This window comes from Sciurus carolinensis, chromosome 17, assembly GCF_902686445.1.
Source record: "Sciurus carolinensis chromosome 17, mSciCar1.2, whole genome shotgun sequence".
NCBI classification, from domain to species: domain Eukaryota; kingdom Metazoa; phylum Chordata; class Mammalia; order Rodentia; family Sciuridae; genus Sciurus; species Sciurus carolinensis.
In genome coordinates this window covers 60953463-60969345 of record NC_062229.1, presented here as the reverse complement: position 1 = coordinate 60969345, position 15883 = coordinate 60953463, and the positions used below count along the sequence as shown (strand labels likewise).

Sequence of the window (15883 nt, the reverse complement as noted above, 5' to 3'; positions counted from 1 at the left end):
CTTCCTACTACATCTAAATCTGTTTACCAATTCAAAGCTGCTAAAAAAACCTGCATTCTCCTGCTAAATCAACTGGATGGCTAGAAACCAAACTGTAATGTAACAGCAAAAAAAATTATCAATTTATTTTCATGACAGAACATTCTCGAGAAGGTATAAAATTGTTCTGGCCGCTATACCAGTTTTCTTATTTCTTCCTTTCTCTGTCTTCATTTTTTTTTTTTTTTAAAAAGGCTTTCGGCTTTTAAGCCGATACTTTTTATAGTTATATAACAGTTCTAATATTTTGTGACATTTTGTATTGTGACACTATAGATGAAATTGTTATCGGACTGACACTCTGTGCTGTTTATTCCTTAATTACAACTGTTAACACTGTAGAGAAGTGTGCTAATCTGCCAGCACATATTATGAAAACAACATTATTGTTACCCACACCAACACCCACTCAACAGGATATTTCCAAGACGGTAGTTTAAAGGAACTTAGCATGAAGGACGGACATTTCAATAGTTTATTTGTTGTGTCTTTTTTTTTTTAAGCTTGTCCTATCCTTTTTTTAAAAAGCAGTTTACAATTTAAGTTAACTATAATGTAGCACAGATACCTTGTAGTAGCTGAGGCTGCCTCTATAGTTAGAAAATTATCATTTCTTTCTAGTGCTCAAGCATTGATGGACTAAGAAATCTCAGAGCTGTATTGGGTTGTGACCTAAAGCTTTCTGACAGTTTTTTTTTTCTCCTTTCCTTTGCTGTACTGGGGATTGAACCTGGGGTTCTTTAGCACTAAGCAAAATCCCTAGCACTTTCTATTTTATATATTGAGACAGGGTCCTACTAAGTTGCCCAGGCTGGCCTTGAACTTGACTGATGGCCTCCTGCATCAGTCTCCTGAGTAACTGAGATTACACAGGTACACAACTGTCCCTGGCTTGACTGACAGTCTTTTCAGAAATTATGAATATAGGAGGGTTAGGGAAGGACAAGTTTAAAAATAAAAATACTAGAGAGGGGTTATTTGTAGTCACAGGGTTGGCAATCCTTAAATAACCAAATTAAAATTCAAAATGATTCCCAGCTCTGATGGATCTCCTTTTTCAAAACCAAGTCTGAGCCTTCCTGAAACTGGTTACTTGTCCACTGTTTTATAGTTCATTTCTTTCTATCTCCAAAACTTTGGGAGATGTGATTATTTGTGTGGCATAAAGTTCTACAAATCTATCTACTGATAAGTATTATACAAATGCAGCTAAGTGTCACTGTCATTTGTTAAAAAAAGCATGTTAGGCAACCACCCTAATCTGCTACTTTGTCCCCATAATAATGTGATAAAAAGTAAAGATTCTAGAAAACTTAGAACCAACCCGTTTAGATGAGAGTGATGTAAATATTTCAAATAGCACACACCATGCTGATTTAGTAATGTTTAATAAACAGTCCACCTTTAATATTAGTTTTTAACACAGGGGTTTAGTAGAAAGCAAATTCATGACATTGAGATAGTAATAGATAATAACCAGAGACTTCTCGGTAAATTCTCCCATCTTCACCGTCTTTCAGCAGTTAAGAGAACGTGTTCAATTTCCAGAGTTCCTCCAATTACCTACATGTTCTTTATTCAGCTTTATTAAATAGTTTTTTTAAAAAAAGCATGCAAATAAGTTATTGCCTCAACTCTTTTTGAAGGGTGTTTTCGGTTTCACTTTGATTTTCAACACCAATAGGATATGGTGCTCTTCCTAAAAGAAACTGTTCCCAATTGGGAATATATTCTTCTACTGATGCCCAGTAACGAGTCTGGAAAAAAAAATTCAAAAGTAAAAAAGCGTATCAAGCAATTGAACTTGGCTCTTCATAATAGTCTAAATGTTTATTCACTTAAGTGTGTGTGTGCGTGTACACACACACCACACACACACACGCACATACATATACATAGAATGAATTTCCTTTACAGAATATTTTATGTTAATTTTAGAAAAAAAATCTGGCTACTTACTAGTGTTAATTTTCAAATTTCTCAGTAAAACCAGAGCCTGGCAGAATTACAGGTTTTAGAATTTTATTGTGATTTTACACGCCCTCTTGTGGCCAACCTTGTGATTATTGCCAGTTGTGTCATTTACGGCTATAAATCATTAAATGTTTGCTTAATTCTCCAGATTCCATACCAAATGATTACTCACACCAAAATGATGACAATGAAGTGGTCAAACATGAACACTTTCTTCAGAATTAACATGAAATGATTTGACCTGGGATGAGATCCCAGTAACTAACTAGTATGTTGTAGTCTAGATGAACTGACCCCTTAGGTGTGTGAGAGATATGTACCCATTCAACCTTTTACAAAATCCTTGATATTATGAATTGAAATTTTTCTCAAATTCTTCTTCTGATCAAATACTATCAATACAATTTAACCATTCTTAATACAAATAGCTAGGAAGTTGAGATGCTGTATTGTTATTGGTCTGATGCTCGTGGCATCTGGCTTTAGAAGTTCATGTAGCATTGCCAGGCAGTGAGTAGGAGCAGTGATGGTTTCTTAGGTAACTGCCCTAAGGAGGCCAAAGAGAGCTACTCTGCTAAAATTCCTGCATCACAGGCCATTTTCTGTGAGATCAACACCACCAATCCCATTTTGGGCAGTGCAGCCAATGAGTTGGATAGCATTAGGAACACATAATTATTTACGCTGATCACTAAAAATGTAGGTGGCTTTGACAGTTGAAAATGCCGAGGGATTCTCCATGTCTATACATCTATGCATGTGGTCTGAGAAACAACCTGACATTTTTAAAATAAAGGGTCATCCTGCTGTGCAAGACTAGCTAAGAAAAATACCGTCTGAAGCCTCTGGTTGGGAGTTTCTCTGCCATTCACGGCTGGATTAACCCCTATTGTGTGGGCCCTGTACTTGCCAGGGTAAGGCATTGGAGAATTCAACAAAGAAAGAGACACTCAGAGCACGACATTGTACCACAGCTTTTTCTCTCTTCGATTGCTGCCTTTTCTTATTACCCTAGATGACATAGAAAATTGAGGGCAAAACTCTCAGCCTTTAATTTTGAGTCCATTCATTTCTCCCATTGGGCAGAAAGCAAAATTGCATTTGAAAAAGGTCATTAAAAATACATAACGAAACAATTCTATATGTAGTAAATTCCCATTCATCAAAATATACCAAATATGGTTCATTTTTGCAACTATCTTCTCAACCTGCTCTTGAACTGAGCTAAATCAGACAAAAGCCGCACTATTATGTATGATATGCATTTAAAAAGGTTTGGTTGAATTTTGGTGAAGGGACAGAACTGCTACTTCTAACAGTTCTAACAGGAAAAGCACTCTAGTTAGGCGTGCTGCCGCCTTAAGATTTATGTCATGTTTTCTGCTATAATTTAACAGGACTGTTGTTTCTAGTGAAGAGGGGAAAAGACAGGAGATGTTTAGAAAAAATTTTTCCATTAGATAAAGTTATTTTCATCAAGATTCTTCCTAATTACTACTTATAAAACATGGTATTATAGACATAAAAAGATCATTTGAACACATCTTATTATGCTGAATAAATAGATCTGGGAATACACACATGTACCCACTGTTTACCTTACAGCACACTACTGATCGGGCGGGGTCTCCGGTACTTTTGTTCCTTTAAGAGTCTCACCTCAAGAGAAACCACTTCAGGCCGTGGATCTGGGTGAATCCTGGTCTGCAGAGATTTTTCTGCTGCTTCTATATCCTGTATATAGATAGAACATTTTATCATCAAAGTATATTTATATAACACAAACGACACCTATTCTACCAATATCTGTACCCCACATCTCTCTCCTCAGCTCTTCGCTGGATCCAGTTTGAACTGATGGAGGGAGACTGAGGTAGGAGAACTGATTATAGCTCAATTAACCCGCTTCTACTAAAGAGCTCAGGGTTTCTTATTTTAAAATAGAAGAGGGGGGTGGTATTTATACATTCTGCCTTTTCACTTTGAATAGCTGGTAAATGCCAGTAATTTTTGCAAAAAGAACTTCCTTTAAAAATGCTCAGAGCATTAACTTAGCTTTAAAATCACCCAAAACAGCCAAACAATGAAATAATCAAGTATTCGGGTACAAAAACAGATACTCGGGTCCATACTGTGCTAATCTTAAAAATGAAGAGTCCTAGTCTCTCCTCATGATGCAAATGGTACAATAATGGCAAACATGTTATTTGTTCAGCATTTCATCTTTAAATTTTATAATGATGCAAATATTGCACATATTTAAAAGAAGTTCAGTGAGGTATCTTAGTACCTTTTGCCAAGACCTTCTTACTCAATCATCCAGAATTCGAGGACTAGATTTCTATGTTAATTTCAATGGTAAAGGTTATTGCTAGGTAGTGTATTATTCAGCTGATGGCATTCAAACAGTGTGCTTTAATTTGTAGTTACATTGTGCTTTAATTCATAGTTTAACTTGTAGAAATGTGTATTTTCTCTCATGTTGTCAAAACACCAGGATAACTAAACTCATAAACCTGGTATAATTTTTAGCTTCATGCATGCATGAAGCATTTGCCAATTATTGTAGGATTTTGCAAGTTGTTGCTGAAACCTTTGAACCTCATTTAGAAACACTTCCCTAATCACCTATTTTTTGTCTGGTGTCCACTTATTATGCTTATCAAGGTCACAGAGGCCTTGGGTCCAAGGTCATGCAAATTTTGTTTCTCTTTTGCACTTAGTGAATTGATAGAAAAGAGGAAGTTCTCTTGATCCCTGTGCACGCATTGGAGCAATCTAAGTAGAGGGCTGTTGGACAGACGGAGAGAGATGGAAAAGGGCGTGGGAGTGGGGTGTGAAGAAGCCAATGCTGAACGGGAGAAAAAAGATAGCAGATGGTAGCGGCAGGAGCAAGGAATGGGTGTGAAATGTAAAAGGGAAAAACAGGAAATTCCCTAAAGGGACTCCCCAAAGTTGCACAACCATTAGTGCACCTGCTGTCTAGAGGAAGGTGATTTGAAGGGAAAAAAAAAAATCAGTTTGGGGATTAAAAAATTGATCTGTTAGCATGTCTAAACCATCGTAGAAGTTTACATCTAACATGGGCACTGAAGAGTGTCTGATGCCAACATAACAGACACGGAAGCCTAACTCTTCTGTGATTATGTTGAGATTTTACAAGGTCCTGGAAAATTATTTCTTACTTTTAGAAATCCAGTCACCAAAACACAAAAGAGAATAATCACACCTTCAATTGTGCCAATATTCTAAGAACAGTTTATGAAGCTATTGTTAGTTGTAGATCTAGGTGTTACTAGCACTGTAGACAGTATTATAAATGTTTTTCTTGAAGACCAGAAAATTAAGATGCTGATTATCTCTTTAGAAGAGCAGATTTGCAAACAAAAGAGCAGACATGGGAGACACAGGCACGTGGGTTGGTGAAGCAGGACTGTGGTGAGACAGACTTTCATGTCTACCCTAAGATTACCACGTCTCTGAAAAGCCTCTTCCTCATCTTTAGTGATTATTTTATTTAGCTGTTTTGTTCACCTTCTTTTTTTTTCTCTCTCTCTCTCTCTCACCCACCTTCCCCTTTCTCTTTAGATGGGTTTTCTTTCCTTACTTCTAAGGGGTTTCTTAAGACTTGTGATATCTTTGTATTTTTATCTCATTTCCTTGTAAGATTATCTCTTATCTAGCTCCAGCTATCACTGCAGAGAACTGGCTAACCTGGCATCCTGACCCTTACTTCTCAACCTAATGAAACTGGGCTCATCTTCTTCCCACTTAAATGAGTGCTGGTGGGAATTCCTTACTTGATAAGTACTTACAAAGTACTTATTCTGACTTATTCCAAGAGTGTATATCATTTTATTTCTATCCACACCTCTTATGGAATAGATTAGTTATTCTGCAAAGCATGTGCTTCACATGCGCAAGGCCCTGGATTCAATCCCCAGCACATGCATGCACATATACCCATATACACAAAGAAAGAAAAAGAAAAAAAAAATTCTGAAAGTAAGCAAGGCACAAGTTTTAAGTTGTCTGTCATTCTGCGTAGCATGAAACCTGCAAAATCCCACTCTGTCCTACCTAGCACATGAATCATCCTTTTGTCCAGTGTATCCACACTGTATATGCTATCTGCCTCTTAGTCACTTTACAGTTATCTGGTTATCAGTTCAGCTGTCACAGTATCACAGTGCTTGTGTTCAAGTAATCCTCACGTAGTAGCCTGCTGCCATGTCACAATGCCTATCAGTCACTTTACTTCATCTCATCATACAGGCATTGTATCAGCTCACATAATCATAAAAAGGGTGAGTGCAGTACAAGGTTTTGAGAGTGAGGGAAAGATCAGTTTTTATTATGATATATTGCTATAATCGTTCTGTTATTGTTACTCTCTTACTGTGCTTAATTTATAGATAGAGCTTTATCATAGGTTTTTATGTGTAGGAACAAGATTAGGAATCATCTGCAGTTTTAGGCATCCTCTGGAGTTCTTGGAACATATGTCCCACAAGTAAGGGAGTTGACTACTGTATGTACTTATGCTGGTATTGGAAAATTTTGGGGGAACTGAAATTTTGAGTTTGAGAAAAAGAATCTGCCAGGTACAAGGTCAATGGTTTTAAGTTAAGAAACCTGCAATTCTGTAATTAAATTGGAAGTATTGACAGATGTTTTGTATTTTATCTTTTTAAAAAAATGATCTAATGAAGTTGCAATAAATAGTCCCAGTGCCCAAATTGAGGGCTCTAAATTTATTTCCTGCCAAAAGGAGCCAAGTTCCATGAAGCAATGACCAATTCCAGGTATAGGCAACAAACACACTGAATGAGCCTACATAAAATGATCTGAAAGAAAGGAATCTATCAAAGACTGTCAAGATTACATCAGAAACAGTCAGGAGCTAACTTGAAGAGGCTTCCACTTCATAAAAATGGCATAATTTGAGCATAAATAAGAATTTTAAAAATTGTAATTTTCTGGGATTTCAAATCCCAGATAAATGTAAAACAAACAAAATAATACCTCACTGGTCACCTCTGGAGGATTGTTGAAGACACAACCTACTATTTTAAAAACTAAATATCGGTCAGGGGGTGTAGCTCGTGGTGGAACATCTGCTGAGCATGTGAGACTCCGGGTTCAAACTCCAGCACTGCAAAAACAACATACACACTGTGCACGCAATTTCACACACAAAGTCATGATGTTAAAAGCAGGGAAAGAAATCAAGTATTCAGCATACCTTTACTATATGAACTGGACTTCAGTATAACCAAGTAATTGAAGAGGGAAAGATTCCCTTCATATAAATAGTCAGCAATTGAATGAAAAGGAATTTAAAAAAATCTGAATATCACTCTTTGCAACCTTTAACTAACATAGCTAGGCAGCCATCAATGACTGCCAAATTCCAAAAAAGAGAGACATCCATCCATTGTAGAAGTGTTCTTTCTCTAAACTTCAAACCTGTATCTGCTGAAGCACTGTTAACACACTAGCCATTAGCCTACTGTGGCTACCAAATGCTTGAGATGTGGAAAGTGTGAGTTAAGATATGCTAAAGTATAAAATATACATGGGGGCTGGGGATATAGCTCATTTGGAAGAGTTCCTGCCTCACATGTACAAGGCCCTGGGTTCAACCCCAGTACCGCAAAAAAAAAAAACAAAAAACAAACAAAATAAACCCAACAAAAAAACCCCACACATATATATATGTATATGTATGTGTATATATATATATATATATATATATATATATAGTGTGTGTGTGTGTATATGTGTGTGTGTGTATATATATATATACACATATATGGAATTTTGAAGACAAATTTTTATAGCAAACATTTGAAATATTTTTATATGCCTCATTAAATAAATTATTTTCAGAATAGTACATTTCATCTTTATTGTAGGTGGTTAGTGGAAAACTTAAGTAACTGGCTGTCCTGGGTGGCAGTTTGGTCCAAGACCCTGCTTAGCTGCCAACTGTCCTATGGAGACTTCCAGATCACTCTTCAGAGGAAGCACTCATTGTATCTCTGATTTGTGGGAGTGTTTTCCTAGTGTTTCTTCCCCTGGAGTGTTCTGTCTCCTCATGAGATGATGTTACTTATTACAGAACTGCCTTTCTGTGTAAAACTAAGTTTTCTGGGAGGTGACGGGGAGAGATTACAGTTTATATCACAAGTATTTATAGTAACAAAATCCTCTTTCTCCTGACATCCATACCAATTATGTTTCTGCTTTTAAAAGGTAAATAAATTCCATTTAACTAATAATAATAGGGAAAAATCTCTCAGTCTGTGCTTTCAAAGTTCTCTACCATTTATGACTTTTATTGAATGAACCCTGACTGAGTTTTCCTTCCTTATTTATAGTCATATCCATCCATTCACTAATACGACCAGATATTAGGTGGGATTAGTGTGTTCCTTATTCTTTGATATTCTTGGCAGTTTATTTTTCCAAATGAATTTTCAGAAACTTATTGAGTTCAATGCAAATTTTTGGAATTAAACAAAATCTATAAAAACTTTGTGACAAGTGACTTTAGAAAAACAATAGTCTCCTAGTTGGGATTAAGGCATTTGTCACCTTTTAAGCTTTCTGTTAAATCTCGAATTATAGTGTAATAAGTATCTTTATAGAACCATGAATAACCCTGTTAGGAGCATTTTCAAATATCTTAGTATTTTACTGTTGATGTGAATCTGATCTCTTGTGTTTTCCAGTTGTATACACAAAACTGGTATTAATTTTTGTACTTTTAATCTGTTAATTTGACTCAGTTCACGATATTTAGTCTTTTAAAGTATATAACCATATAATATAAAATGCTGGTGTCCTGGAATCTTCCTTTTCAAAAGTTAAAGTCCACCTCCTTTTTTAAAAATTTTATTTTGTTTTAGTTGTAGGTGGACACAATACCTTTATTTTATTTTTACGTGGTGTTGAGGATTGAACCCAGGGCCTCATGTATGCCAGGCGAGTGCCCTACCGCTGAACCACGAACCCAACCCCAAAGGCCACTTACTTTTAATGTGTATTATATTGGTTAGAAGATCTAAGGGGTCAAATGATTGATGATAATAGAAGTCATCCTTATTTGTTCTTATCATTACAGTGCAGGTTTTAATGGAACCATTTTTTAAGGTGTGTGCAGCACTTCAGAAATACCTATGCTAGAGGTAACTTAACTTGTTCTTGAAAAGAGGCATTAGGAGTAGTTTATGGTTTCCTCATCTTTAAAGAATCAGCCCAGATTAGGGGTTTTCACAGTTCTTAGTGCAAAAGCCAGACATGGAAGAAAGGCCGAATGGATGGGGCTTTAGGCCAAATCAAGTACATTTTTATCTATTTTGTGTCTTTAGGAAAAGTTTTAATGCTAAAAATGTTTTAAACCTTTAGATGAGAATCTAATGTAACATATATGTCATTTAAAGTCTCTCCTGGGAGCTAATGTAGCTCAGTGATGGAGTGCATGCTTAACATGTGTGAGGCCAAGTTCAATCCCTAGCACTCCACTCCTCTGAAAAAGGTTTCTTCCATCTCAAAATTCTGTAATCAACTCCTATTTTATCTTCATAGTGACTTACATGGTAGAGCCATAAACATTATTTCCAAAATTAAAAAAAAAATCAGGATAAAAATTGCCTATAGAATAATTCAAAGTATGTATTAAAAAAATGGAAAAGACTTAGCATCAAGCACTGTGTCTGTGATGTAATGGGTGCTCAAACAATTTTGAGTTACTAAAGGACTGAAAAGTAATATACAAAAATGTACTTACTTCCAGGTGGGTAGAATGGTATAGAGATACAGTATTTAATCTTTTTCTTTTAAATTTGTTTTTAAATGTAAGAATATATTACTTTGATAATGAGTGGGGAAATGCCATATCAAACTGAAGTTTCTCACAACTATAAAACCAGGTTTGTTATTTTTCTTATATACAAATGCTCCTTGACTTATTATGGGATTACGTCCAATAAACCCATCATGATTTGAGAAGATAGTATCAAAATGTATGTAAAGCACCCATCCTCCTGAGCATCTTAGCTTAGTCACACAGCACACTATAGATAATCAGTTGTTTCTCCTGTGATCTCACATGGCTGACTAGGAGCTGCCTATCTCTGCCACTGCTCAGCATCCCTAGAGTAGCTTACTGCATATTGTTAGCCTGGGTGTCAATTTCACACCATTCTAAAGACAAAAAAGTGTAAGATGAACTATCATAAAGTAGATCATCCATATACAAGAATTTCTTAGCTATACTTAACTTCCGTTTTTCTATTCTTGAAACCACCTTGCATCTAAATAGCAAATGAATATTTTATCTTAAACACCCACTCATATGTTTTTGATGTTTGTATTTTCTTTTGCTTAAATACTTTCACTACTTTATGATCTCTACAATATTATCTCTGCATATCAAGTCTCCACTTCTTTGGTCCCACAATATAGCTTGTTTCCTGTGAATCTGCAAGCTAGTTAGCTTATAGTCCCATTCATAGGGCTATTTATTTTTCTGGTCTTAGCTCTTTTGCTAAGATACCAATGAAATACCTTTTCTTTTGACTATTCAAAAATAGATGAAGCCTTGCTTCCTCTATGAGACCTCTCAGAATCTTCTAGCTCTCAAATATCTTTATGCACTTATTTCATATTGTTTAGTGTTTGATCACATGAAGTCTCAGAGTTCCTGATATTAGGGAGTTTACAACCTTTTATCATCAACTAAGCCTTGATCATCAACTAATGACCTTGATATCAAGAACTCTGATTTATAGTTATTTCGTTGTCTCCACTTTCAGCTTCTGTGCATTCATCAAATACTTGCTCATTAAAAGGACACCACTTGGGAACCAAATATCACATCACTCACTTCAGGTAGGTAGCAATCAAGCCTTCTAATTTAGTTTTTCTAACTTTTCACAGCAAATTCCAGAATACCCTATATATTTCCATTTAAAAATAAATATTGCTAACACCATTGGGCAAGTAAGACATATGGCAATATAGAATGCTTTGGTAGCACTATGGCTGTGACTTAAATTACTGTGGATCAAACTGCCAGAAGCTGAGAAGATAACTGAATTTTCCTCTTCCTTTATCCTCTAGTGAGGATAGAAGATAACTGTATCATGCCTATCGATGAAAATATTTAACAATAAAAAACTGAAAACACTGCTTTATAACTTAAATAATATAGTCTTACTACCAAATGTTTTAGTCATAGGATCTCTTGGAAGCTTGAATGGAAGCAAACTTTAGGGTTTTAATTATGGATGAAGCCACAATTCTGGAAGCAAAGTATAGCAAGCAGCCAAAAATGTTACACATATGATTTTACTCCAAATGGGCACATTGGCCAAATGGTGAGGCCCTGCGTAATCATACACTTTGACCACCTCCTCCATAACCATCAAAAGGAGCTGGGAAATCTGCTGTAGTAGACATGAATTCTGTGGGTTGACTGTGGCTCCCAGAGGGCAGAATCAAATTGTTCTTATTTGTATGATGCTTAATAGTTTTGAGTTGGATCTAAGCACGTTACAGGTACTTTAAGGTCTTTCAGGATCTTCTTTCAAATAAAAGAAGATGGAAAATGGAAAGGGACATCTTCTGTTTCTTCTTGCACAAAGGAGACTTTAATATTCCTTGTGTAGTTATTGATTTTTCTGGATGTTTGAAAACATTATCACAAATTTTTTTTCCATCTTGAAAAATGAGAATCCCATGTTATCTGTTCAATGAACATGGGTTTGAAGCAAGATGCTCCCTCATTAATTCTACATGCTACTCAACAAAAGAGTCATCTAAATCAAAACCATGAAGTTCATGTAAAATGTTTTTGGGAAGGTGGGAAACATCTCTGTACTTAGGTCATAGAAACTTACCTTTAAAAGACTAAGATTCCTTTTAAAAGCATTATCAGCTGCTTTTTGTTGTGATCCATTTTCTCTGTTTTGATTTCCAAATTTATTCTGCATTTGTTGAAGTAACATTAATCTTTGTGATACTCTAGAAAAAAGTGAAGATTATAGAAAAGTGAAAAAAATTAAAAAGCAAACATTTTATTGCCTGACCAGTACACAAAACTCATTTCTCAGTCACATCTAATGTCAACTGTAACCTATTTTGAAAGTCAGTTATGATGTCAATTAATGAGACAGTGAGTAACTTTAGTAGTTCAATAAGTCTTAAGTCAATCTGGGTAAAATTATTTTTAATTTTCATTAACATATTCTTTATATACGCTTGTAAGTACATGCTTCTGTTTTTTAGCCTCTGGTCTTGCTGAAATTATTTTAGAGTGTTGAAGATATGTTTTAATTTTTGGTGAAAATGCAAACTGTAATACATATCTATCTCCTTGTACACATAGTTATATATACCTCCCCACACACATACATTGATATAACTTGCTATATGAAACCTTCTGCTTAACACTTCAGTACCCCTGAATCTCATGTTACACATTTAGAATTGTGCTAAACTTCCATATGTTTGAAGAAGCAATAAAAATATTTTTTCCCTCTTTTTCCAAGAGAAAGATGATGGTTTGATATATGAGTGAGAGGCAGTGTGTATGTATGAATGCTGACAACAAGGTAAAACAGTACTTGAAGGAAGATGTAAAAAGTAATTAAATTCTCAAACTACTTCATTATATATAATATACTTAGAAATTTCTTGCTCAAGTGCACATTTAATCTTAAATGATAAGAAAATACATCAGATGATTAAAAATACATTAAAGTCTAGCCACTTCCAGATAGTTGTGGAGGTTTTCAAGAAACACCATTTCAAACAGCTGTCTTGAAGGTAGAACTAAAAATTAAGGTCTTTGAACAGTCATTTTTGGGGAGTGCGGAGGCAGGGTTAGGAAACGGACTTAGAAACCAAGGAAAAGGACCTGGTAATTAAGTAATTGCAAGTCTGAGAGCCCACAGTCAGAGGAGGGAAAGGACTGATATTAAATATAAGAGCAAGATTGGTTGTACAAATTGCAGGACCCATTGCACAATAATTGAGGATTGTGACATCAGGACATTAAACCATGTTCAGGGCCTGTGATTGTGTAGGTCACATACCCATGAAGCCCCCCTGGTAAGAGGCTTAGAGAAACCCATGAACCCATTTTGTCCCCTTGTCCCAGATGTGGAACACCTATAAAAACTCAAATATAGTATATAATACATAGTTACATAATGTGTAATTATGTAACAACATAATATAAATCAACATAATAACATAATAGGCTCTAGATTGTGATTTCCAATCAATTTTAATGCAACTGTTTCAATTTCACTGAAATATTTACAAGTTTGAAAATTGGGGACTTAATGTCAATGTGAAGCCAAGAGGGAGAGGAAGAGTGAATTTATCTAGATAATAGTAGCAAAAGATAAAAAGATGTAAAAAATAGACCTTTTAATCCTGGTTTTTCTTAAGAGGCAATGAAATTTCCTTACACCCAATCTTTTAAGTGTCAGAAAATTAAAATGACACACTTTCAAATTTTTAAGTCTTCCCTGTGTTTCACTAATGAAGTCAGTACAACTTCTGTGTTTGGATTATACTTTTAAAAAAACTTACATTTCCTCATGTCTTTTAGAAAGGCGAACTTCTTGAGCGAACAATGAAGTCATCTTTAATCAAAGCTGCAGTATAAGCTTTCTTCTAAATAATAAAAACATTTAAAGTTACTTCTACCACATCCTTAGCTATGCAGTATTTGATTATTTTATATCTTAACCCATTGGTTCTCTCAGAGGAGAAATGGAACCTTAAGAAGCAATGTATAAAATGAAAGAATGCACTTAAATACATTTTTATTCAAGAAGCATAGTTTTTCATATATCAGATCCATCTAAGGACACCATGAATCAGGTGAATTCAACATATTTAACATTTTCCCCTGCTTTTCTTTTTCCAAACTCTAACCTTAATCAGAATTAAAAACAAGCAGCTGGTACTAAGACGAGTGAACACTTTATTGTATCAACAGATAGAAAAAAAATCCACTGTAAAATTCAAGGCAGGAACACCATCCCTTATGCATGTGCACACACACATAGAAAGGCAAACAAGTATAAGAACCAACTGGAAGCTCATGGTCTTTCCTTTATTGGAAGGCTGCCCGGTTCTACCATGTCTCTTCCAAATAGGAAAGTATTTTTCGTGTGTAACTGTAAGGAAAACCACAAGTACCTTCACCTTACCCTGGCACTCAGAGTTCTCATTTGGGGAGTTCAGGAAAACTCATTTTTATGACACATTTGATACCATGAGTAAGCTCACCTTGGTTAAAGAGCATGGACCAGTACAGACAGGGGTCTAGCTCAAAGCTTTCAAGACCCCAAGCCTGAAGACACTTTGGGATGGGTGCAAAACCGGAAGGTGCCTGACCTAAGGGGGTTAAAAGACAGGAATAAAATTCCTTCCTGGAATGAGGCTTTCCTAAATTTTCTGAAAAGTAAACAGTTATCGTCTATTAACCGCCCCACTGTCCAGCGCCGATGGCAAGTCTGAGCTCTTCATTCAGCACACAGCTTTGGCTCTGGAGCGTAGAGCGCTGAGCCCAGCCAGGGGAAGCCGATCCCCGGCCCTGCCTTCATTGGGTTTCCTTCCCAAGGCAAGGCTGTCTTTCTTCAGCACAGCGGACAGCAAGTATTCTCATGCTAGCCCGCAAAGGTCGAATTACAGGTCATTTTCCTGCTAAGATCACTGTAGGCCAATCCTCAACGCCTCCTTTCCGATTTCGTTTTGCAACGGAGCCAGTTAATGCAGCGCCAAGGCGATCCCGGAAAGTCGGTCCGTGGCAACTTTTCTGTACCGCCACAGCGCTCCGGACAAACCTCAAGGCACATTTTGCCTTGTAGACCGAAGATTCGCGCTGAGTCGGCCCTTTGACCTCTCCCACTCCCCCCTTTCCCTGAAACACTCATGAACTTTCCTCCTCATCCTTGTACTACCCTTTAATAAAGATCCTCCTCACCGGCCCTGCAGGCACCTGTGCGGTGGTCTGAGAATCACGGACGCACCCACTGCACCCACAGATGAGCTCTTCCGGGAAAGCGCTGACGAGACTGCGCAAGCGCGGGGGGCCTAGTAGGACTGGGCGTGGCCATACGCCATCTTCATGCCCGCGCAGCGCGCCGCCGTGACGTCACCACATCTATATAAAAGACCGCGGTTCCCTGTGAGAGTTTCGTGAAGCGTGGCTGCTTTGAAGAGACGCGCGGTCTGGTAGGCGGTGCGCCCGGGAGGTGCCCCAAATTGGTACTTAGGAACCTGGGGGGAATTTCCTTCGGTGATAGCTGCATTTCAAACTCTTTTATACTGGAATTTGCATATGTTAAGAATACTTAAGAGGGTGGAGCTGGTTTCCTAGAAACCACAAGTGGAGAAAAACTTTGCAAAGTAGTCCAAAGTGTTTGAATGAAGTTCGTGCTAAGTTTATTCAGCAAATACCTGTGGAGGTGGCTCGAAGCACCTTGTCTTCGGTGTTCCAGGCACCATAACCGAGGCCCTGCCTGCTCTCATAGTTCTGCAACCCCAGTAGGAATGACAGTCATAATTGATCAGGTCCTGGAGGGCTTCTGTGTATTCTCAGTCACTGTTTGTACGTGGATTATCTTATTGAATCTCCAGGATGCCTCATGAGATGTGTGCAGTTAGCCTTATTTAACAGGCAAGGATAGAGTTTGGTCTGTTCTGGGTCTTAATACCAGCAGAGCCTAATTTCCCACAACCTTCAGGACACACTCTTAGTAACTCCTTTATACTGTAAAGTGCATTCCTAAATATTTTCTTCCTTCAGATAACTTCGGGAGGTATGTGGTACTAGCTATCC

The 15883-nt window shown here is 36.9% G+C and overlaps 1 protein-coding gene across 5 annotated transcripts; it reads right to left on the bottom strand.

The window, feature by feature from the left end:
* Nucleotides 1–229: 229 nt before the first annotated feature.
* C17H3orf14 (chromosome 17 C3orf14 homolog) lies at nt 230–15158 on the bottom strand. Of its 5 annotated transcripts, none has more exons than XM_047530208.1 (6): nt 15026–15113; nt 14329–14436; nt 13624–13707; nt 11922–12045; nt 3673–3747; nt 231–1796 (listed from the first exon to the last, which is right to left on the bottom strand). In XM_047530208.1, the coding sequence occupies exons 3-6, from the start codon at nt 13674–13676 to the stop codon at nt 1662–1664; spliced, it is 387 nt and encodes a 128-aa protein (XP_047386164.1). In that variant the 5' UTR covers nt 13677–13707; nt 14329–14436; nt 15026–15113; the 3' UTR covers nt 231–1661. The 5 variants fall into 5 exon arrangements, with proteins under 5 accessions (XP_047386169.1, XP_047386164.1, XP_047386166.1 ...); XM_047530210.1 differs by having other exon boundaries at nt 15041–15098; XM_047530212.1 differs by lacking the exon at nt 15026–15113 and adding an exon at nt 15003–15021.
* Between the last annotated feature and the right edge of the window lie 725 nt (nt 15159–15883).